Raw genomic sequence first — 22,043 nt, 5'->3', positions numbered from 1 at the left:
GGCAGATGGGAGTGAGAAGCTTTTCATAGTGCCCTGGGGTGAACAGAAATCAGGTAAAGTCCAAGAGGCCTGCTGATCCCACACTATTGCAGAGCCAGGACTAGAACTTGACATTCCTCACCCCCAGGGGACAGCCCAGGCTGGCTTCGAGGAGCACTGTTTGAGGAGCAATGTTCAGGAGGCTCAGAATCCACTGGGATGGGTGTGGAAACTCCCAAGACTAAAGGGGTCTGGGGGTTGCTGTTTCAGGGGACTTGGATGAGTAAGCTTTGAGGCTGTGGATTCCAGGATGGGATTTAGGGACCACCCCCTCCCAACAGTATCCTGAGGGCCTAATATGCCAGGCTGTCAGCAACATCCTAAGTACTTGACACATGCTACTGGATTTAATTCACAGCCACCCTTTTCCAGATGAGGAATCTGAGGCTCAGAGATTTGAGTGCCTGGCTCAGGTCACCCGAAGAGTAAACGGCAGAGGTTATATTTGAACACAGGACTGTCTGGTCCCTAACCATCATGCCCCTCTTTCCACAGAAATTACAGGGGACGTCAGGGCCGCTGCTCCTGACGGAGGAAGAGAAGCGTACCCTGATTGCTGAGGGCTACCCCATCCCCACCAAACTTCCCCTCACCAAAGCTGAGGAAAAGGCCTTGAAGAGGGTCCGGAGAAAAATCAAGAACAAGGTAAAGCATTAGCCAGACCCTGGCCCTGCCCTTAGGCTTTCTTGGTGGGCAGGGGGCCTCTGCTCCCTTGGTGATGCCAGCCTTGAAATCAGGGAGCCCCAGGAAGTGGATATGTGGCTTGATAACTCCCATTTGGGGGCTTCCGCCTCTAGATCTCAGCCCAGGAGAGCCGCCGTAAGAAGAAGGAATACGTGGAGTGTCTAGAAAAGAAGTAAGGAGCCTGGCGGTTGGGGGACCTGGGGGGTGGGGGGCCTGGGTCCCAGTCCTCAGCCAGGCCTGCTCGCTCCAGCACCCTCTCACAGGGCACCAGGGGCGGAGGCACAGGGAGTGGGATGCTGGTGCGCAGGGTGGAGGAGGCAGCAGTGAGTCTAGGCCCTGCCTCTGAGCCTGTGCCTGCTTGGCCCCCACAGAGTGGAGACATTTACATCGGAGAACAATGAACTGTGGAAGAAGGTGGAAACCCTGGAGAATGCCAACAGGTAGGTGGTGCCACCTGCATCCCCCATCCCCCCCTGCCCTGGCCCCCTGTATCCCCCACCCCTCCACCCTGGCCCCCTGCCCTTCTGTAGCCAGTGCCTGGCTCTGTCTTAGCTCTGGGAGACAGGAAAGAGGAGAGGTCACTGAGTTCAAGATGATGGAACCCCAGAAACAGGGATTCTGCAGCCTGGGACCCTCAGTTTCCCATCTTTCTTTATCCGCACATAACTCTATACCCCAGACAAGGCTGGTGAGATGCTTAAATGATATGATACAGACCGGCAGCAGCAGCAGCCCCTGGGAATTTGTTAGAAATGCGTATTCTCAGGCGTCATGCCAGGCCCATTGAATCAGGAACTCCAGGGGGCAGGCTCAATGATCTGTGTTTTAATAAGCCCTCTGGGTGATTCTGATTCCCCCTGAGGTTAGAACCACCAATGGACATGCTTGCTACCCAAAGTGAGTTTCTCAGACTGGCAGCAACAGCATCATCTGGGGGCCTGTTCGAAATGTAGCATCTCAGGACTTTCCCCAGACTTGCTGAATCAGAATCTGCATTTCAACAAGATCCTCCGGTGATTCGCGTGCACAATTAAGTTTGAGAAATATTAGTAAGAAGGCCGCACAGGACATGGAATGCAGAAACCACATAAAGTCACCACGCTGGGTGCCATTTTTGTGATCGGGTGAAAACTGTTTACATCTCTCTGGGCCCCAGTTTCTCTGTCTAAATGGAGGTGATAGAAGCCATGTCTCAGAGGATGCGATGAGACCTCACAAGTGAAGGGCCTACCCTGTCCTTGGCATTTGAGAATGCTCCAGTCACGTTAGCTTTTCTTCTTCTTGTCTTATTATTATTCTGAATTCTTGATAGTGACCAGCCCTGAGCCCAGAGTAGGTCTTTAACAATTATTTGCTGGGGTTAATTAAAATAACAACAGCTGGTATGTAGCAGGTGCTCAACAGAAGGCTTTTTCCTTCTTTCCTTCCTTCTCCCCTAGCTTCTCCAGCGGGATCCAGCCACTCCCCTGACTGACCTGGAGAATGCCCCTGACTCAGGGAAGGAGGGGGCGGGAGCCCTCATCCCTCACCCTCTACCTCTGGCCCAGATGCCTCTCTGGCCCAAAATAGGACCAGGCTCTTGGAGCTATTTTGCCACCTGCTGTGCATTCTGGGAACTGCAACCCCAACGACAGGCTAGGTAGAGGAAAGAGATGATTAAACATCTGTTCACCCAGTAGGGTCTGAGCACCTTCCGTGGATACTGAGAGGATTCCTCACTGGGAGGGACCCAGTCCTCACCCTTAGGGGGCCCACAGTTAGCGAAGGAGACTGACATGGAAATTCATAAATAAATGAAGTGTTACGGGTGCTGTAATAAAAGCCAAAACAGCAACAAAAGTCACAATAATGGTAGATACCATTTACTGGACACTTGCTATTCACCATGTACCAGACAGCTACCACACATGCCCTTCTTATCAGCTCACTGTGTTGTGGATGCAAAGGAGGGTAGGTCAATTTAGCCATGACTGATGCAGGGTAAGAAAAAGAATGTGACCCCAGCCCAGGTGGGGGAGGCCCCCCTCCAATCCCCACTTTGGCCAGGAGCATCGCAGAGCACCCTTGAGCTCCCATGGGGTCACCCAGCTCTTCACCATGAGGCAGGCACCAGGTGCCTCAGCCACATCACAGAGGAGCCAAGCAGGAGGTGACCTTTTCTGTCTTGACTGAAATGGGCACCTGGTATGGAAGCCAAGTCTGGAGCCAGCCTAGGTCCTCCCGGGGAGAGCTCCAGGAGGCAGAGATGCCTGCTGGGTCAGAACCTGGCAGGTGACCGCTGTGCCCTCCTCAGGACCCTGCTCCAGCAGCTGCAGAAACTCCAGACTCTGGTCACCAACAAGATCTCCAGACCTTACAAGATGGCTGCCACCCAGACTGGGACCTGCCTCATGGTAGGTGCTGTTCCCTCACCAGAGGGTCACAGGTGGACGGGTCTTCCCCAGGCTGACTTTCTAGGGGAGTAGGCAGAGTTCTGAGGGACTGACAATTTTGTGGGCAGTGTCCCTGGGGTAAACCATCCTAGCACCTGGTACACGGGCTCCAGCAGAGCCCAGACTCTTTCACCAAGCCCATGGAGCCTTCCGGAACATGACTTTCCCTGACCAGTTCAACATGGTGTGGATGTGTAGTGACTCAGGTGAGCCCAGCCTGGGGATGGCAGGGCAAGTCCCACGAGGAGGCGGCTTCCAAGGGCCCAGTGGTCTGATGGGCTTGGGAGGATATGGGAAAGTATGGACCTGGTTCTTTCTGGAATGGATGGTGAGGAGAAGACTGAGCAAATCCCTAGAAACCCAGAGAGTGCCCAGGGTGTGACTCAGGCCTCTGCTAGTCCCTCTTCCACATTTCCTGGAGCAGTACAGCATGTTGCCTCCTAACTAATGACTCCCCAGGCCCTCAGATCCTTGAGCTGTCAGGAGGCAGAGCCACCATAGAGGCAGGGGTTAGTTTGGATTTTGTGACTCTTAGCTCCTCCTGCTGGCCAGTCTTCCTGGGAATACTGCTGAGAATCTGGCGTGAAGATATGCCCCCCTCCCTTGCCCCAGCCTCAACCCCCACCCACCCCTACCCCTTTCTTCCTTTCTGGATTCCTCCACCGTATAGGTGACAACCACACTGGCCAATCCCCCCTCTTCTAGAACTGCCTGTGCAGCTCCCCTACAATGGGCCAAGATGGCCTGACAGCCTCCACCTTCTCCAGAGACAGGGGAGACCCCATATGTAGGAGATGGTTGGCTCTGGAACCGCTTTCCTGGAAAAATACCAGTGTTTTGCCCTATGCCATTGGTTTAGGGGGAGGAAGACTAGGGGTGGCCAGGGTTGCAGCCCCTCCCCACCCAGATCTGACCCCACTCTCCCTCCACTACCAGGTGGCAGCCTTATGCTTTGTTCTGGTGCTGGGCTCCCTTGTGCCCTGCCTCCCTGAGTTCTCCTCCGGCTCCCAGACTGTGAAGGAAGACCCCATGGCCACTGACAGCGTCTACGCGGCCAGTCAGAGTGAGTGCCCTGAGCCAGGCTGCCCTCTCCCCCACCAGCCCCCAGCTCTGGGCAGAAGCCAGACACAAGAGAAGAACCAAGTGTGGGATTGGCATTGTCTCATTCTACCTCCCCATTTTGCAGATGGGGAAACTGGGGCCCCCAAAGGGTCTATGATTTGTTCAATGTTAGCTATCGGATTGGGACTACAATGCAGAGCCCCTGATTCCCAGCTCACCCAGGAGTGGCTTGGGCTGGGTATGAGGAGGGTAGTTTTAGGGAATAACAGGAATGTTCCCACACTAGCCCCCATGTACTATGGTGCCAGTTGGTATGGGTCATCTGCTAAGGACCATCAGTATTTCACAACTGGGATAGCAAACGAGTTTCAGCTCCAGGGCCATTTTTAGTAAGATGGTGGTGCCTGCCTGAAGGACTCTGAGGTACCACTCAGGATCAATAGGAAGGAGTGCCAGGATCCACTGGTAATGTCTATCATGGGCAGAGGAGGAGTAGTGGTGGTATGGGATGATATTTATCATCCCATGGAGGGTGTGCAGTACAAGGGTTAAGAGCATGGAGCTTCAGAGTCAGCCATACCTGCTGCTGCCAGTCTCTGTGTGACCTCGGGCACGTGTCTTAAGCATGCTAAGCTTTGATTTCTTTATCTCAAAAATGGGAATTCCAAGTTCTACCCTTACTGAGCATGTTTGCTGCGAAGACCGAATGACATGGGGCATGTACACTCAGCATGGCACCTGGTACACAGCAGGTGCTGACTAAATGAGCACACTCACTCCCTTTTCGATGAGCTCAGAAGAGGAGAGAAAAGATACAACATGCAAATATAGGGCACAGCAAAGAATAGTATGGATTTCCAGAGGCAGAAGATACTTCAGATAGACCTACAGAGGAACTTCCTGACGGTCCTTCATCATTTACCAGGAGTGAGTTATCTGGCAGAGCAGGAGGAATAGGAAACAGATGGGAGGTCAGAGAGAGAGGAGCTGGGGAGAAGGGCATTTCAAGAAGGAGGGATACTGCAGGGAGGATGAGATAGACCTTGAGGGGAGGAAGAGGCATGGGGAGGGTTAGGGGAAGAGGAAGCAGAGGTGGGAGTGAAAACCACTCCCTGGAAAAGAACAGCCTGAGAAGGAGAGAACAGGACAGTTGCCGAGGGAGGCAGACAGCAGGGATGTAAGGTCCTGAGAGTCACGTGTCCATTTTTCCAAGGCCAGAGGGAGCTAGGTGTGTTTGGAGGTAGAGGGAACCTTGGCAAAGGAGGAGTGGAAATCAGGAGGCTGGGGATGGGGGAGCGGAGGAGTGTTGATGGCCAAAACCAGTCAGAGGAGTGAGGGAATGAATGAGCCACTGGGGGGGAGGGGGTGATCGCAGGGGTTTCAGGCCCAGCATCTGGGCAGGGCAAGAGGAGGACATATCTGCAGGAGGAAATGATGTTTAGAGCAGGCTGGCTTACAGAGCTGGGGCACTGCACCGCTCCAGGGGGATCCTCTGGCTTAGACTGTGAGGTCAGAGCCCTGAGAGTGGAAAGGGTGGTGGTGTTCCTGGAGCCAGGCAGACCTGGGTTTGCCTCTCACCTTCAGTGAGGACTCGCCTGGGACCACCTGGAGCCTCAATTACCTGTTCTGTGAAATGGAGCTAAAAATATCTCATTCTGAGGGGAGGGGATAGCTCTGTGGTAGAGTGCATGCCTAGCATGCACCAGGTTGTGGGTTCGATCCCCAGCATCTCCACCAAAAGTAATAAATAAGTAGATAAATCTAATTACCTCCTTCCCCAAGATAAAAAAATTTTTTTTTAAAAATATCTCATTCTAAGAGTTTCTGTGAGATGTTAATGATTTGATTATTAGGTTAAAGGATGCCTACAAATGCCTGGCATATAGTAGGTTTCCAACAAATATGGGGTTTTTTGTTTGTTTTTTTGTTCATTTCCCTGAAGGGCAAACTAGGGCCTAGAATGGGGAGAAGGTTTATTCAAGGTCTCATAGGAAGTGAGCGGTAGAGCAGGATCAGAACCCAGCTCTGTTGGTGGGGTTGTACAGCTCAGTGGTAGAGTGCATGCTTGGCGTGCACACCGTCCTGGGTTCAATCCCCAGTGTCTCCCCTAAAGGAAAAAAAATGTGGTTTAAAAAAAACCCAAAAAACCAGCTTTCAGATCCCCAGTGCAGTACCCTGTGTTACCTTCTGCTTAGGAAGAGCTAACTTCCTCTGAGTGCAGTTTCCATCACTTCCCCTCTATTATCTCAGTTAAACCTCACATCAACTTGAGGTTGGCCCTAGTATCCCTGTTTTACAGATGAGCAAACTGAGGCTCAGAAAGGTAAGACCAAAGTCATGACTTGCCTGAAGTCACACAGCTCGGAGTTGTTAGAGCCAGGATTCAGATCCAGGCCTGTGAGATCCTGGTCCGTGTCCTTAACTATCAAGCCCTGAATGTGATCTGTGCGGATAGGGAGCCTCTTGGCACCATGGCTCACCCCAAGCTCCCTCTCCAGTGCCCTCCCGAAGCCTCCTGTTCTATGACGAGAGCGCAGGCTCGTGGGAGGACGGCCCCAGCGCCCTGCTGCCCGTGGAGCCCCCGGATGGCTGGGAGATCAAGCCTGGGGGGTCGGCAGAGCAGCGACCCCAGGACCACCTGCAGCACGACCACCTGGACAGCACCCACGAGACCAGCAAGTACCTGAGTGAGGCCTGGCCAAAGGACGTCGGTGGAAACAACACCAGTCCTGACTTCTCCCACCCTAAGGAGTGGTTCCACGAGAGGTGGGTGGGTGGCCCCTTCCCTTCCTGGGGTCCCAGGCTCCACCTGCTCTCTGCCTGCCCCTGATCGCCAAGTCAGCCACACTCTGCCAAGGCCCCATCCCTCCCATGTCCAGATCCAGCTTGCAGAGGGGTGGGAGGGGCTCCCTGGGCCACATCACCCCTGACTTATCTTCTCTCTCCAGGGATCTGGGCCCCAACACCACCATCAAACTCTCCTAGGCCGTGCCAAGACCCAGGACCCAGGACATACCCTCTGGCCCCCGGAAGGGGGTCGTCTTGCTCACCAACCCGGATCCGGCTCATACCCCTGCTCCCTGGGGTCCCATCCCAGGAGAAAGGGTTCCACTTCTCCCCAGCCAGTCTTTGCCCCAGATCTTGACTGGGGCCTCTCCCCCAACCCCACATTTGGACTGTTCCCTTGGGCCAACCACTCTGTTCTCACCCCTCCCGCCCAAAACCATCCGTCCTTCTCAGATAAACCACTCAGTGGGATACCCCTCTCCTTCATAATGACCAACAGGACCACTGCCTCCCTGCCCCACCCGCCACACACACACAGACACGTCAACAGACCAACACACACACATACACCTCCTCTCCCCTCCACTGTACAGAGACCAAGAACAGAAATTGTTTGTAAATAATGAACCTTATTTTTTATTATTGCCAATCCCTAAGATATTGTATTTTACAAGTCTTCCTCCCCCTTTCACCCCTCCCTTGTTTTATATTTTATGAAGTTAGTGCGGGCTTTGCTGTTCCCTGGCCCAGGAAAGAGGGTCTCCTCCCTCACCTGGCCTTCCCCTGCCGCTGCCCAAGCCGCTGGGCCTTTTAAATTGCCAAACTGCTTCCCCCATCAGCTCAGCACATGCTTTAAGAAGGCAAAAGTAAAAAAAAAAAAAAGATGCAGCATCAATTCCTGACTGTGTGCCTCTCTTTGTGGCTGGGGTGGCAGGGATAGGACTGAGGGATAGAGCAGGAAGGGTATGTTTATTTTATACTCTGATTGGGGGTGATTGGGGGTGAGGGGTTTGAGAAAGCATTTGTATTGGGTTCCCTCTTCCAGCCAGGTGCAGAATTCAAACTACATTGTCAAAGAATTCTGCTGCAATGCCCCTACCCCGAGTCTCCTCCAAGTACCTACTGCTGCTGAGTAGTGTGGGCCAGGCAGACACTTTACACCCAGAACCTGGGTTGGTCCTCCTAAGACCTGCCAGTTTCTTAGTTCTTGTATCCTTTTCCTCAGCTGGATTAAAGGCACAGACTTCAAAGTAAGAAGATCTGCTTTGATTATGGGAGCTGCCACTTGCTAGCTGTGTGTGTTGGGCAGAATTCTAATATGGCCTCAAGGATGCTGCCCCCTGGTGTACACGCCCTGTTTAATCTCTTCCCCTAGGGTAGGGAGGAGACCTATAAGTTTGAGGGGATGTCACTCCCATAATTAGATGACCTTCTATGGAAAAAAGTGAGGAGATTTTTGCAGATGTCATTAAGGTCCCCAGTCAGCTGATTCTGAGTTGATTAAATGGGAGATTATCCTGGGTGGGCCTGATGTAATCAGATGAAAGCCATTAAAAGAAGGACTGAGCCCTTGCTGAAGAGAAAGTCTCCTGCTGGCCCTGAAGAAGCAAACAGTCATGTTGTGTACCACATGGAGAGGGTGGCCTCTAGGAGCTGAGGGCCTCATGCTGTGGTGGCAAGGCACTGAATTCTGCCAACAACTGGAATAGCTTGGAAGAGGATCCTACCTCCAGACGAGACCCGAGCCCAGCCAGTACCTGGATGCTGCCTGGTGACCGCCTGAGCACAGGACCCAGCTAAGCTGTGCCCAGACTCTGAGCCATGGACACTGAGCTCATACAAGTGGTTTTTTTTTTGTTGTTGTTTATTTGTTTGTTTTAATTTATTTTTATTTTTTATTTATTTTGGGTCAGAGGTAATTAGGCTTACTTATTGTTTTAAGCCACCTGTGTTTGTGGTAATTTGTTATGCAACATAGGAAAGTAAGATACTATGTAACTTGAATCTCTCTGAGCCTCCACTTTTCCATTTGTAAAATGGGAATATAATTAACACTCCACGCATGAGGCTGTTGTAGGGATTCCATGAGGTAAATCATACAAAGTGTTTAGAGCAGGGCCCAACACATAGTAAATCTGAGAAAGATTAGCTGTGCATTTAGAGGCAGGATCAATACAGTGAGCTAAGGACCAAGCTAGGGATGCTATTATTGCACAGAGGAGGGTGCCTCACCCAGACAAGCAGCAAGGGCTTCCTGGAGGAGGTGATGTGAAGGACTGTTGGAAGTAGGCAGGAGAGAGAAATGGACATTCCAGAAAGGGAACAGCCTGGGCAAAGGTCTCAAAGGTGAGAAAGAGCAGGAAAACGTCAAGGAAACTCAAATAGTTCAGAACAGCTGGAAGGTAGACAGCAGGGATACTGAGAACTGAGGCTGGATGGTGATCAGGCGCCAGATCCAGAAAGGCCTTAGGTAAGGCCTAAGGCATGTGAACTTTATCATGCAGGCATGATTCTTTCATAGTATGAAGCAGGGCCAAGGTGGTAGGATGATGCCTACACCAGCTGGCCACCAGAAGGAACGCTGGACAAGACCAGGCAGAACTATGGAACCTCACAAGCCCCATTCCATCCCCCTTCCTCCCACAGCCTCATCTTGACCACTTGATGGGGAACCTTTGTCTGCCGCTGGCATCAGTTTTAACTACTAGAATACGCAGGACTTTATACAACGCCATTAAAGCCTGGGCTCAGCTGAAGCTACTATTGTTAATAATAACTTTTAGCATGCCCCCTTTCCTGATTGATTCATCCAGTCCCTTGATTAGTCATTCAACAAACTGCCTTCAACACTTGCCCCCAGGCTGGTGGAGGAGGCTGGGGAGTAACCAGTCATCAGTGTGATGGAGGGGTGTACAGGATGCTAAGAGGATGCAAAAGAGTGTCATGTAATTCAGATTTCGTGGGTCAGGGAAGGCAACTGGGAGGAGGTGGCCCTTTACTGAGTCTTAAAGGATGGGTAGGACTTGGCCAGGTACAGAAGGGGTTAGAGTGTTTGAGGAAAATGTCAAGTGCAGACATGGAGCCACAAAAAGCAGGGCCAGGACTGAGGTGAGGCAAGGGGGTGGTTAGGGTGCCAAATTTAAGGAGGCACTGGTACGACCCTGAGAATGAGTACTTCTTTAAACTTGGCACCTTAGGAACCCAGCTTGCTTCACCCTCGTCCTGGCCCTGATGGAAAGGAAGGCCCTTGCAGAATCTAAAGAAAGAACATTTTATTGTGAAGATGATGGAGAGCCAGTGAAATTTTTAAGCCGGGAGAGTGAGATAATCAGATTTGCTTGCCCTGGGGCTCTGCAGGGGGTATAGTGAAGATGACACAGATTCCAGAGCTAATTAGAAGGAATTATCCACAGGCTTTGACATCAAATTGGCTGTGGAGTGCAAGAGCGAAGGCGGATCCTGGCATGACATTTGGGTGTCTGTCTTGGAGGCCACGGTGGCGGATGAGATGGTTCACTGAGACAGGGAATGCAGGAGGAAGAGCAGGTTTAGAGAGAAAAAGAATTCATTTTAGCACATGTTGCATTTGAGTTGCCTGTAGAATGTTCACATTAGCATGCAAGTCTAGGGCTTGGCAGAAAGGCATCCCAGGCGGAGATTAGGAAATTGTCAGCATCCAAGCGGTATGTTAAATAAAGTCTTGGGTCTGCATAAAGGGAAGAGAGATGCAGACAGAACTCCAGGGAAGAGGGCCATTAAGAGACAGCGGAGGAAGAGGAATGCAAAGGAATGGTTGGAGAGAGGAAATAAACAGGAGAGGTGAGTGCCCCAGAAACTGATGGAAGAGAGAGGTTCCAGGAGCCCTGCTCACAAGTATCAGACGCCATCTGAGAGGTTGGAAAAGATAAGACAATGTGTCCATTTGCTTTGACCATGAGGAGGTCACCAGTGACCATGGCTAGAGCTGTGTTGGGGAGAACTGAGGCAGAAGTGAGATCTGGGTGGAAGTGGGAACAGGTGGAATGGATGTAAAGACTTGAGCCCGTGGGGAATATAGGTAAACACTTGTCACAGAGGATGGCAACTAGAGGCAGGATGCAGGTGAGATTAGGAACAGTCTGGGGCTGGGGGAGGGTATAGCTCAGTGGTAGAGTGCATGCTTCGCATGCACAAAGTTCTGGGTTCAATCCCCAGTACCTCCATTAAAAAATAAATAAACCTAACTTACTTCCCCCACCCAAAAAAAATTAAAAACAACAGTCTGGGGCTGCCCTTCTAGATGGGAGAGAGTTGACCATGGTTATTCCTAAAAGACAAAGAACCAACAGAGAGGGAAGACGATGGATGAGACAGGTGGGGAAGGGCTCCAGGGAGCAGGTGGAGAGATCCAAACTGAGGGGGGTCCCTCCATGGCTGTGAAGTTTGGGAATGGGGCAACGGGGAGCGTTGATGTGGGAGTTGAATTGGGGGAAAGGGGAAAAGTTTGAAATAGTCATTCAGAGGAATCAGAGACAAAGCCTCATCACTCAACAGGTATTTCTGTGCTATCCCTTCTGTGTACGGCACCATGCTGACCTTGGAGCACAAACAAGACCCGGCTCCTGATATCAAAGGGCTTGGAATCTAGCATCCTTCCATTATTGACTTGTAACCATCTTCCAGGCATTGGACTGAGAAATTTACATGTCCCAATTAGGAATCAAAAGAATCCTAAAGGGTGAGCATTTTTACAGATCAAGAACCTGGCGTTCAGAGTGGTGAAATTATTTGACCAAGGTTATACAGCTAGTAAGTAGCAAAGTGGGTATCTGAAGACAGGTCTGTTTGGCTTCAGAGCTCATGTTGCCCCTCCAGCTCCCCGTCTCTTACCTCAGCACCTTCCCTCCAGCCCAGCTTCTTATTCTTGCACAAGATCCAAGCACTTTGGGGCTTTGTGGATCCCAGGGTTTGGCAAGCTGGTCAGTGTGGTCGTCGGCAGTCACCACCCTATGCCTGTCCATCCCAGGCAGTCTTCCCTGCCTACCTTAGGAGGCAGGGTTAATCCCCTTGTACAAGCCACTGGTTGACAGCCCACCTCCTCAGGGCCTTGTGTCATCGCCCCTGAGGGGGTGCATCCCCAGGGCATCCCTAGTGATGGAGCTGCAGCCTCTGCACTCTATTGTCAGCCCTGGCAGCTTGTCTTGCTGCACACACGTGTGATGGCTTTCACAGGGCCAGCCATCCTCCTCAGATTGCCACAACAAACCCTTTGTTACACCTGGAAACCAAAGCTCTGGCAGCAGGGAGAACAACTGTGGGCGATGCCTGGCGCTGGGATGGGCCCTGGCAAGCCTCCAATTCCAGAGGGTGGATGACCCCAGGAGCCATCTGGCCAAATAGAGTACCTATCGGATGTGGGTAAAAGGTACCCCTTGGGTCACTGGGAGGGAGAAGACAGGCTGGCAACTAACCTCCAAAGGAGACTGAGTCTCTTTGTCATCAGAGTGGCAGTTAAGGGCCTGGGCACTGACAACTGTGCTGCACGTCTGTGTGTGACCTTGGAAAATTACTTAACCTCTTGAAGCCTCAGTGTCCTCATCTGTAAAATAGTACCCACCCTCAAAAATGTGCTGCGAGGGGTAAGTGAAAGCTTGCACATGAAGCTCTTAGCACAAGGTCAGTTATGCAGTAAACACTCAAAAGGCATTAGCTATCATTTTCTGAGCACAGACGGATGGGCTGGACTTGTTCAGAGGAGCAAGCTCAGCTGGGAGAGGCTGTGACAGGTGGTCAGGCTGGTGTGGTAGGGGGAGCTTTCATCTTTCCCTTGGATTCTTGGGAAGAGGGCAGCCAGAGCCACAGCTAAAAAATAACGCTATCAGCAGCTGGTCCTACATGGGGGAGGTGTGAGGACAGAGGGGAGAAGCTTCACTTTAAAAAGGATTGACTGGGGAGTGCTCGGCAGGAAAGAGCTGAACAAAAAAAATCAACCTGGAAACCCAGCAGCTAAGCAGCTGTGAGGGAATGTCAAATCCAGCCAGAACTACCATAATTCTTGGTATAGGAGGCTACCCTGGGCCCGGCTGTTTGGAAAATTAGCAATCCTAAAGGCAATCCCAAGAGCAAAGTGGGGCAGGGGGAGCTCCCAAGTGCCCAGCCCTACCCTCTCCAGTAACTGGGCTTCCTTAGAACTTGGCTTTAGGGAGGAAGCTCTCCTGTGGCCAAGATGTTTAATGCAATTTCATCTATTCCATTCATCCAAGATAGGATTGCTGGACCAGGAGGGGGAAGGCAGAGCTGAGGCAGCTGCCTTTTGGGAGTTTACCAATGAGGGAAACTGGCAAATGTGAGGCTGTTACTGTGTGGGAGGCTGCATGGAGGTGGGGTGCAGTGGACAGAAGAGTATGAATTCTGGGGCCCAAAGACCTAGGTTGAAATCCTGGCTCACCACACACTCACCTCACCTGAGCCATCTTGAGCAAATCAATCACACTTGAATGATATCTCAGCATCCTCCTGTGTAACATGGAGGAAATGATAGTATCTACCACCCAGGGTTGTGGTTAGAATCAAAGGAGATGTTACTTATTGTTTGAAGGTGAAGGGTAATGCCCGGAGAGGGGCCCAGGAAATAGTTATGGGGCTGAAAAAGGGAGAGAGCATCTGTAGTGGAGTGCCAGGAGGGGTTCATGGGGGATGTGGCACTTGAGAATGGCCTTGTTCGATGGACAGGATTTCAGAGAAGGAGATATACTCCAAGCCATGGAAACAACCTAAGCAAAGGCACAGAGCAGGATGGCCACTGTAGGGCTCATAATAGTTGGAGGAGCCTAAGTAGTACAGCTGTCCCCCTTTGTAACCCATTCTCTTTCTCTGTTGAGTCTGGTCACACCCACCTTCCTGGGCTCATAGTCGGTGGGGAAAGATGAGGGAGACTAGACTAGACACCAGGAGCAGAGGGCAAAGGGGTCTGAAAGGAAGGAGAGTATGGCTCAGCTGGAGCCATCCAGCAAGACTTCCTGGAAGAGCAGGTATTTTAGCAGATCCTCAGAATTTGAAGTACAGCAACAGAAGATTTCAGATGAACAATGCTGTACAGATCTGATGCCAATTACCAGAATAAGGAGCACAGATGAGTGGAAGGAAATGGATGAAATTGGAGGATAGGATGTGGGAAGATCAAGGTAGGCAAGGCGGGGCCATTAAATACTGCAAATGGAGAGTAAGTGCTATGATCAAAGGTCGACTTTAGAAAGATGAGTCTGGGGTGGTGAATAGGAAGTGTTAGATCTGAGAAGCTAGCCAGGGTCTCATCATCATACAGATGTGAGGTTCAGGTAATGCACGTCCCAATGACAAGAGATGATGCAAGGGGGAACCATAGGAGTTCCAAGGGTAAGAAGATGGACCTCAAGCTCTAGTCTTTCCTTCCGGAGCTGGTTGCCCCCTCTCCCGACCCTGGACCAAGAACCTCAGTGGGGGAAGGTCACAGGAGGCAGCCCGGCCTTGAGGAGGCTGCCGGGCTCCAGAGTCGGGAAGCTCTCCAACCCACACCCACCCCCAGCTGGGTCCTTCTCTGCGCAGGGTTCGGAAGAGCTCTAGGCCTAGAAACAGTGTTAACGGCAGTCGGGTCCATCCCCAAATTCAAGGCGTCCCAGAGTATGTTCCCCTTCCTGTGACCCTTCCCCAAATCTAATTGCGTCTCTAAATTCCCATGGCGCCGACGGGGTTAAAGCCAGCTCGTGTCACCGCCCCCGCCCCCGCCCCCCCACCTGCCCGCAGCGGCGGCGAATGCCGAAGCCGGAAAGCGCGGGACGAGGGGGTGTTCATCACAGCCGCTGAGTGACTGGCAGGGCGGTGATTGGCAGCTGCCGAGCGGCGGGTGCCTGGGAGGGGGCGCGGGGGTGGGCTCTGGCGGGCGCCTGGGGCAGGGTTCGTGCCCGCCGCCGGCTGGGCCGGACTCGCTCCTCCGGGGCCCCGAGCCGGGCTGGCTGGGCGGGGCGGCACCCTCCTCACCGGACCCCTTGGGCTGACGGGTGTCTCTAAGGTGACACTCCGGTGCGCGGCAGCGGCGGCGGCTGCAGGAGCTCGCTCATCGCCCCGGCTCGGGCTCTGCTCGGGTTCCACTCCCTCCGTCCGGGGGGCGCCCCAGAGCTCACGACGCGGCACCCCGGCACCTATCAAAGACCCCACGCCGGGGCGCGGGAAGATCCCAGCCGGCCTTTTCCAGGCGCAGCGCCCGGCACCTGGCCGCTCCCGTCGTCTGAGCCCCGGCGTCGGGAGGGACGGGCAGCAGCTTCCCTCCCTCCCTGCCTCGCGTCCCCGGGCCCAGGAGGAAGGGAGACCGAACTTGAGCAAGTCTCCCCGAAAGGCTGCAAGAGCCGCGGTAGAGGGCGGCCGCAGGATGGCCGAGGGGCCGGGCGGCGGCGGGCCCCGCGGGGACGCGGCTGGCGGCGGCCGGGCAGCAGAGGAGGAGGTGGTGCGGCGGCGCTGCAGGCGCGGGGAGGAGGCTGGGGTCTCGCAGCCTTGGCTTGAGGCACCCCGGGGCATGGCTGCTGGACCCCCGGTGGAGGAGCGGTTCAGCCAGATGCACCTACGAAAGCAGGTGTCTTACAGGTAAGATGAACGCGGGCAGAGGGGAGCTCAGCGCTTGACACCACCTCCCTTTCCAGTCAACATTCATTGAGCACCTGCAGCTTGCCTGTCACTGCTCTAGGCCCTAGGGATTCAGAAATGACCACCAAGGGGTCTCGGCTCTCTGTGTCCAAAGGACACACTTCTGGGACCCCTTCTCTAATGAACAGTGAAAGCCCTGTTCATTCAACATGGAATTACTGATGCCAACTGCATACCAGGCACTGTACTAGGCACAAGGGAGAAAAATAACCAAGCCATGATCCTTACAGACCTCTGTCTGCTGGGGAGAGCCAGGAGATGTTCCTGGCCCTTCTTCTGGGTGAGAGAGAGGACCCCCCTCCCCCTGCCACCACCAGTCATTCAATAGGCCATACTCAAGCTTTCCTGTGGGCTGACCCTGTGCTAGGCACCAGCCTGTGGGAGGGACTGAGATGGTGCTCCCTGCCACCATGGCTGAGACCCGGCTGCCTAGTGATGGGGAAGGAATCCCCTCCTGGACCCCTCTGCCCAACCAGACCCTCACTGGCATCCCCGTGGCAGACTGAACCTCTCACTCCCACCTGAATCTTCCTTTTTAAAAAAAAATTGGGAGGGGGTAGGTAATTAGGTTTATTTATTTGTGAAGGAGGTACTGGGGATTGAACCAAGGACCTCACGCATGCTAAACATGTACTCTATATACTCCTCCCCCCATCTGACTCTTCTTAAATGTCTTCTGCCTGTGGAAGAACCCCAGCCTCCCTGGCCCTACCACCTGTGCCCAGAGGATTCCATGGAGGACTCAGCCGGAGTGGGCCCCAGGGGCCACTTTTATAATTTGGGGTGGGGCGGGGGAGGGCTGCCCCTCAAGTAAGGGTGGGTAAGTTACACAGAGGAGGGATCTGCGGAGGGACTGGAGGCAGGGGGGAGGCAGGGCAGGGGAAACCCTTACCGTCTTCTTCCTCTCCCAGACCACAGCCTCAACCTGGACTTGGTGCCCCTCTGGAGCTCCTGGCCCAGAGTGCCTGTCATTGGAGCGTCCAGCAGGGACATTGAGGCACCTGCAGTCCTTGAAGCCAGCAGCCTGGTTGGAGAGGACAAGTTTCCTATCTGTTTATTTATAACCCCAAGGACATGGGGTATGTCTGAGGCTGCCCTGTTTCTGCTGGGGCTTCTAGGAAGGTGTTTCATAAAACTGCCCCAGCCCTTGGAGTTTGAAGGGCCCCAGTAGCCTTAATGATTATGAGGCCATTAGGCCTCCATCACCTGGGGGGAGATGAGAGAGCAGGCAAGAGGATCTTTTCCACCATTATGAAGTGAGATGCTCGGAATAAGTGGGCAGGAGGTTAGGTTCCCGTGGGCCCCACCTTCACTGTCTGGAATCTACAAGAAATCAGGAGTACACTGGGCCCCATTATTGAGTTCGTCTAGAACACTGTGCTGAGAGGAGTGCATCATCTGTCCCCTAGCTGCAGAGAGAAGAGCCCCTGAATGTCCCTTGCGGGAGGAGAGAGTAAAGGGACTGATGTGTGATGGGGCATAGAATGGAAGAAATATTAGTCTGGGGGTCAGGAGACCTGGCTTGTATTCTGACTTCTGCCAATGACTTGTGTGTCCTTGAGCTAGACAGTCATGCTCTCTCTGGGCCTCAGTTCTTCAACCAGTGACCTAAGAGAGTGACCCAAGATTTTCCTTAGCTGTGGATCAGTGACAAACAGCTTCTGGAGCTGAAAAGGGAGCCAGAGTAGGGCAGAGACTTAGAGGAATGAGGGCAGGGATTAACCAAAGGGCCAAGAAATGGAAGATGCTGCCTAGGTGTGCTCACGTGCACACGCACATACACACACACACATACACTCAGAGGCAGCCCCCAGGGTTGGGATTCCCCTGGGGTGGTCCATGAATGGAGGGCCTTCCACTGCCCAAACTTGAGGCCTCCAGTCACTAAGGATGCAGGGTCACCAAGCTGTGGCTCCTCTCTGGCTGTGAAGGCATTAGAAGACCTCCGGGTCACCCTGTGAGGCCTGCAGAAGACAGCACCAGGACTGGTTCCAGCTGTCACCCCTGGACAGATTAAGCAAAGCACCTCCTCACACCCTGTGGTGAGGCCAGGAGCCCAGTCTTAGGACCAGAGCAGGACAGAGCATCTAGGTAGAGGGTGGAGGAAGCCCTGGGAAAGAGACAGAGCCCTGGGCTGCCTAGGGAACCCCAGTGGAAAGACTCAGCCCTCCCATGTGGCTACAGCCCTGAGCGGCCTGGTGACTGATGCCACTCTTCATTGTACAGGCCGCTGGGGGCTGGCAAGAGCCCAGGCTCATGGTGGCCCTTTCCACATCCTCTGCCTGCTACAGTTCCATGCAGCTCTGGCTCACAGCTAAACCTCCCACCCTGCTGTGAGGAGTTGCTAAGAAAAGCAGTTGAAAGCCCTTCAGAGAGAAAAGGCTTTTAGACAGAAATGCGGGGGCAAAAAAATCTGAGGGCGAGGGATGGGAGCGGAAGCGGGATTGGGGCCTGGCTGCCTCTGACGTAAGTGAGGACGAGGGTTTTCAGCAGGACAGTAGAAGCTTTTAGGGATGTGGGGTTACTGGGAAATAGGTTCCCTTCACCCTCCAGCCCCAGTGTGGGCTTGAAGAAGCCCTGGCAGCTGCTATAGGTGGATGGAGAGACGGCAGGTTTGTGCCAGTAGAAACTCTCGTAGGGGAGGGAGAGAGGAGGACATCTCATGTCTGCATCTGGGCAAGAGGAAAACTCCCATACAATCAAGGAAGTCCTAATTGCCCAGGGTTGGGCTCAAGAGACCATTGGAGGGCAGCCTCCGGCCTGGGAGAAGCCAGGGGTGCAAGAGACATTGAGTTTGGTCTGAAAGGACCAGTCAGAAGATGCAGAACCTGGACCTCTGGAACTAAGCGCAGTGGTTCCCAAACCAGATCTGATGAGGATCTCTTTTCAAATAATTTCTAAAGCCCTATCCCTGGGGATCCTGATACAGAGATCAGGAGGGCCTGAGCATCTCAACTTTAAAAACCTCCCCCAGGTAACTTTGATAGTCAAGTAGGTTTGGAAACCACTAGCTTCACCTGTGAAGATGCTGGAGGAAAGAGAGAAAGGGTAAAATGTGTGGTGGATTATTGGGGTGTGACTGGCAGGGGGCTTCCCTGTACCGAGTGCCATTGTGACCTCAGAAGGACCTTGAAAGAGGACCGGCATCTGTGCCTGGATCTCTGATCCTGGGCCAGGCACTGTAGGAGATGGAAGTGTAGGATATGGTCCTTCCCTTGACAAAAATATGATTCAGTACAGGGCCAGGCTGTAAATATTTTCAGCTTTGCAGGTCACATAGTCCCTGTCACTCTGCTCCGCTATCGTAGCACAAAACCAGCCGTAGACAATAAGGAAACCAGTGAGCATGACTGGATTCCAGTAAAATTTTATTTATAGACACTGAACTTTAAATTTCATATCATTTCCACTGTCACAAATATTATTCTTTTGCTTTTTTCCGACCATTTAAAATTGTAAAGACCATTCTCAGCTCAGGGCCATACAAAATCAGGCAGCAGGCTGGATGTGGCCCATTGGCCACAGTTTGCCAACCCCTGATCCAGCATATGGGATTGGATAAACACATGGGAAAGACAGCCGATGGTGGGCATTGGGCAAAGTGGCACATGCATCGCACTGAGAGAGGCAGTGCGATGCACGTGCGTTACGTCTTCAGGGTCAGAGAGACCTGGGTTCGAGTTCCAGCTCTGTTCCTTCCTGGCTAGGTAAGTCAGTTTCACCTCTGACCCCGTTTCCTCTATGGAAAGTGGGAACAGTAATACCTGCACGAGAGGGTAGCTGGGAAGATGGAAGAAGATAAGAGATGTAAAGCTCCTGACTTATAGCAGAGGTGAGACAGAAGTTAGAAAATCCTCTGCCCTCTGTAGCTGGCCCTCCTTGTGGGTTGGAGGGGGTGGGCGGTGGTTATCTGGGAAGGAGGTTGGCTCTGAGCCATGGAAGGGTGGTGAGACCTGGGGCTGGCAGAGTTTAACAAAGACTAAGGTCAAGGGCTGGTCACATGTGCGTGTCCCGGACTGTAGTCCTCTCCCTTCCCCCTCCACCCCCACAGCAGGGGCTGGGGGAAGCAACTGGGGGTGCCCGCTGGCAGGGGAGGGTGCCCCCTGCTGTGGGCATGGGACTGTGGGTACAAAGCTCCTTGAGGGAGGGGCACCTGATCTGACTCTCCCTGCTGCTATTTACCAGAAGCTAAAAATAACCCAAGAGTGACAGGGAGATGGGGCCGATTTGTAATTTAAATAGCAACAGGATAAAGCAAGGAGCTGCAAGAGATCACATTCTGTCCTGAATTAAAAATGCAAAAACCGGGGGCAGAGAACTGAGCTGGAGCTGAAGGAGGGGGCCCGCTGCCAGAGGAAGCCGGAAGCTGGGGGTCTATCATTTTCCTTCCTTTGGGAAGGGTGGAGGCCCAGGCCAAGCCCGGAACTCCTTCCTCCCCTCAGGGACCCAAGGTTCTTGCTGACTAGTGAGTCAAAGGCCATGGATGGCTATGCCCAGAGGTGGGGCTAGGCTTGTGAAGGGACCTTACCTGACCCTGTTTTGGCCCAAGGTGCTTGGGACAGCCCCCTCTCAGCATCTTATGCCCCCCATTCCTCTCACCGGGGGCACAAGCCATCTGGGCCTTTTAGAGGGGAGCTGGAGGGACCAGTTCCAGCAAAGGCATTTTAACAGGTTCTTCTCTGCTCTGCTGCTGAAAGGGAATCAGGAAGCCTGCGTTGGAGTCTCATTTTTGCTTCAGTCGGTGCAATTGCAGAGCAGAGAATTCAGGGAAGCCCCTCAAGTATCCAGGTCCTGAGGACAAGGGTTGGCACAGGCTTGGGAGGAGCTGTCTTCAAGGGTGCACAAAGTGGGTAGGGAAGCCACTGGGACCAGATGCAGCTTCTGCTGGGCTCCACTGTCTTTGAGCAGTGCTCTTGGCCTATAGATGTTTGGAGAAGAAAGACTAAGCAGGATTCATAGAGTAGCTGGTGATTTGAGGACCACTGGGCTGCATCCTACAGATGAGAAACTAAGCCTCAGAGGAGTTAAGCAATTTGCTAAGATCCCACAGCCAGTAACCAGTACAGCCAGGATCCAGACCCAGATGGGTTTCACTCCGAGGCCCTCTGTCAGGCTTCCAACGTTCTGGACGTTCATCCTTAAGAGTCTTTTCTTTTGGCTCTATACTAAGTGCACATATCTCTGGGAGGGGTAATGGGAGGGAGTGTGGAGGCTGAAATGTGGTTCTGCAATCAGGGCTTATGATCCAACAGATGGGGGTGGGAGGCTTGAAGGGCAGGACACCTACTAATTTTGCCCTTGGAGCTTGGTGCTATAGCCAAGTCGGGGCTGAAGGAAAATCCCCAGGGTAGATCCAGATGACCTCAAGTCAGGGGAGAGCCACTAGGCTCCTCTCACCTCCAGCCTGGGGATCTGGGAGGTGTCAAAGGACAGTTTCCAAGAGAGATCATGGTTTGAGGGACCACCCTTGACTGCAGAGCTGCCAGTGCTATACCCACAGAGGGAAAGGGTCCCCAGCCCCTCCTCCAGATCCACACCTGATTTTAATGAGACTACCCAGAAGGAACCTAATCAAATTTCCATCTGTCATTAGCCAGCGGCACCTGCAGCCCAGCTCAGGTGCATCTGTCTCCCTGTGGGGGCAGAGACCCAGCACCTGGGCGGGGGGCCAAGATCAGCAGGTAGTCTTGGGCTTTAGATTGCTCCCAAGGGTTCAGCAGGTACCTGGATCATAGGCTTAGCTGCTGGTAAAGGACATGGGCTCCAAAACACCCCCTAGTCTCACCACAAAAACTTATGCAGACAGGAAGCCAGTTTCCCTCCCTCTGCTCAGCTTATTGGACACCTATATTCAGCTCATTTCAACTTCCATAGGAAGTTACTGCACACATACTGTGCACCCAGCACGGAGCTAGGAGCAACACTGGGTCCAAGAATCTCATAAGGAGACAAAACTAATATATACAAAAGGTCACATGAGAGAGGAATATTTAGGGGGAGAAAGGTGAGTGTCAGAGATACATAAATGGGGTGGGAATGTCTCTGGAGCAGCATTTGACACTTAGTAGGTATTTATAAAATATGTATAATATGAATGAATGAATAAGTGAAAACCTAGAGATCAGGGAAGGAGATTCAAATGAAACAGTCTGAGCTGGACATGATCTTAGAAATCATCTGATGCAACCCAGAGATGTTAAGTAACTTCCCCAGCATCATACAGCAAGGGCTGGAGTTTGAACCAACTCTTTCCACCTTCTCACTTTAGCCTTTTGGGCTGAGGTTTTGAAGGATGGAGATTTTGATTGGCCAAACTTTATGGGCAGATAGGGCAAGGAGAGCAGCATAAGCAGAATGGCGGCATGTTAAAGGAAGTGTGAAAAA

At 52.8% G+C, this 22,043-nt stretch overlaps 2 protein-coding genes and 1 non-coding gene across 4 annotated transcripts in view; all 3 read left to right on the top strand.

The window, feature by feature from the left end:
* Window positions 1-7,392, top strand: part of CREB3L1 (cAMP responsive element binding protein 3 like 1) — a 33,558-nt gene extending 26,166 nt beyond the window's left edge. Inside the window, exons 6-12 of the mRNA XM_074372109.1 lie at window positions 535-684; window positions 837-895; window positions 1,095-1,163; window positions 3,017-3,116; window positions 4,092-4,218; window positions 6,716-6,983; window positions 7,166-7,392. Of these exons, the coding sequence (XP_074228210.1) occupies window positions 535-684; window positions 837-895; window positions 1,095-1,163; window positions 3,017-3,116; window positions 4,092-4,218; window positions 6,716-6,983; window positions 7,166-7,202 (810 nt within the window). The 3' untranslated portion in view covers window positions 7,203-7,392. The remainder of the gene's footprint in view (window positions 1-534; window positions 685-836; window positions 896-1,094; window positions 1,164-3,016; window positions 3,117-4,091; window positions 4,219-6,715; window positions 6,984-7,165) is intronic.
* Window positions 7,393-11,133: 3,741 nt separating this feature from the next.
* On the top strand, window positions 11,134-11,206 carry TRNAA-CGC (transfer RNA alanine (anticodon CGC)). Its single transcript has one exon. It is a non-coding gene; the product is annotated as a tRNA-Ala (tRNA).
* Window positions 11,207-15,372: 4,166 nt separating this feature from the next.
* The window catches only part of DGKZ (diacylglycerol kinase zeta), a 40,621-nt gene continuing 33,950 nt past the window's right edge, over window positions 15,373-22,043 (top strand). For both annotated transcript variants that reach the window (XM_074372104.1, XM_045524143.2), the window contains exon 1: window positions 15,373-15,599. In XM_074372104.1, coding sequence (XP_074228205.1) covers window positions 15,388-15,599 — 212 coding nt within the window. In that variant the 5' untranslated portion in view covers window positions 15,373-15,387. The remainder of the gene's footprint in view (window positions 15,600-22,043) is intronic.

This window comes from Camelus bactrianus, chromosome 10 (genome assembly GCF_048773025.1).
Source record: "Camelus bactrianus isolate YW-2024 breed Bactrian camel chromosome 10, ASM4877302v1, whole genome shotgun sequence".
In the NCBI taxonomy this organism is placed as follows: domain Eukaryota; kingdom Metazoa; phylum Chordata; class Mammalia; order Artiodactyla; family Camelidae; genus Camelus; species Camelus bactrianus.
The sequence above is the reverse complement of the archived record's forward strand: the minus strand, read 5'-3'. Positions and strand labels throughout refer to the sequence as shown.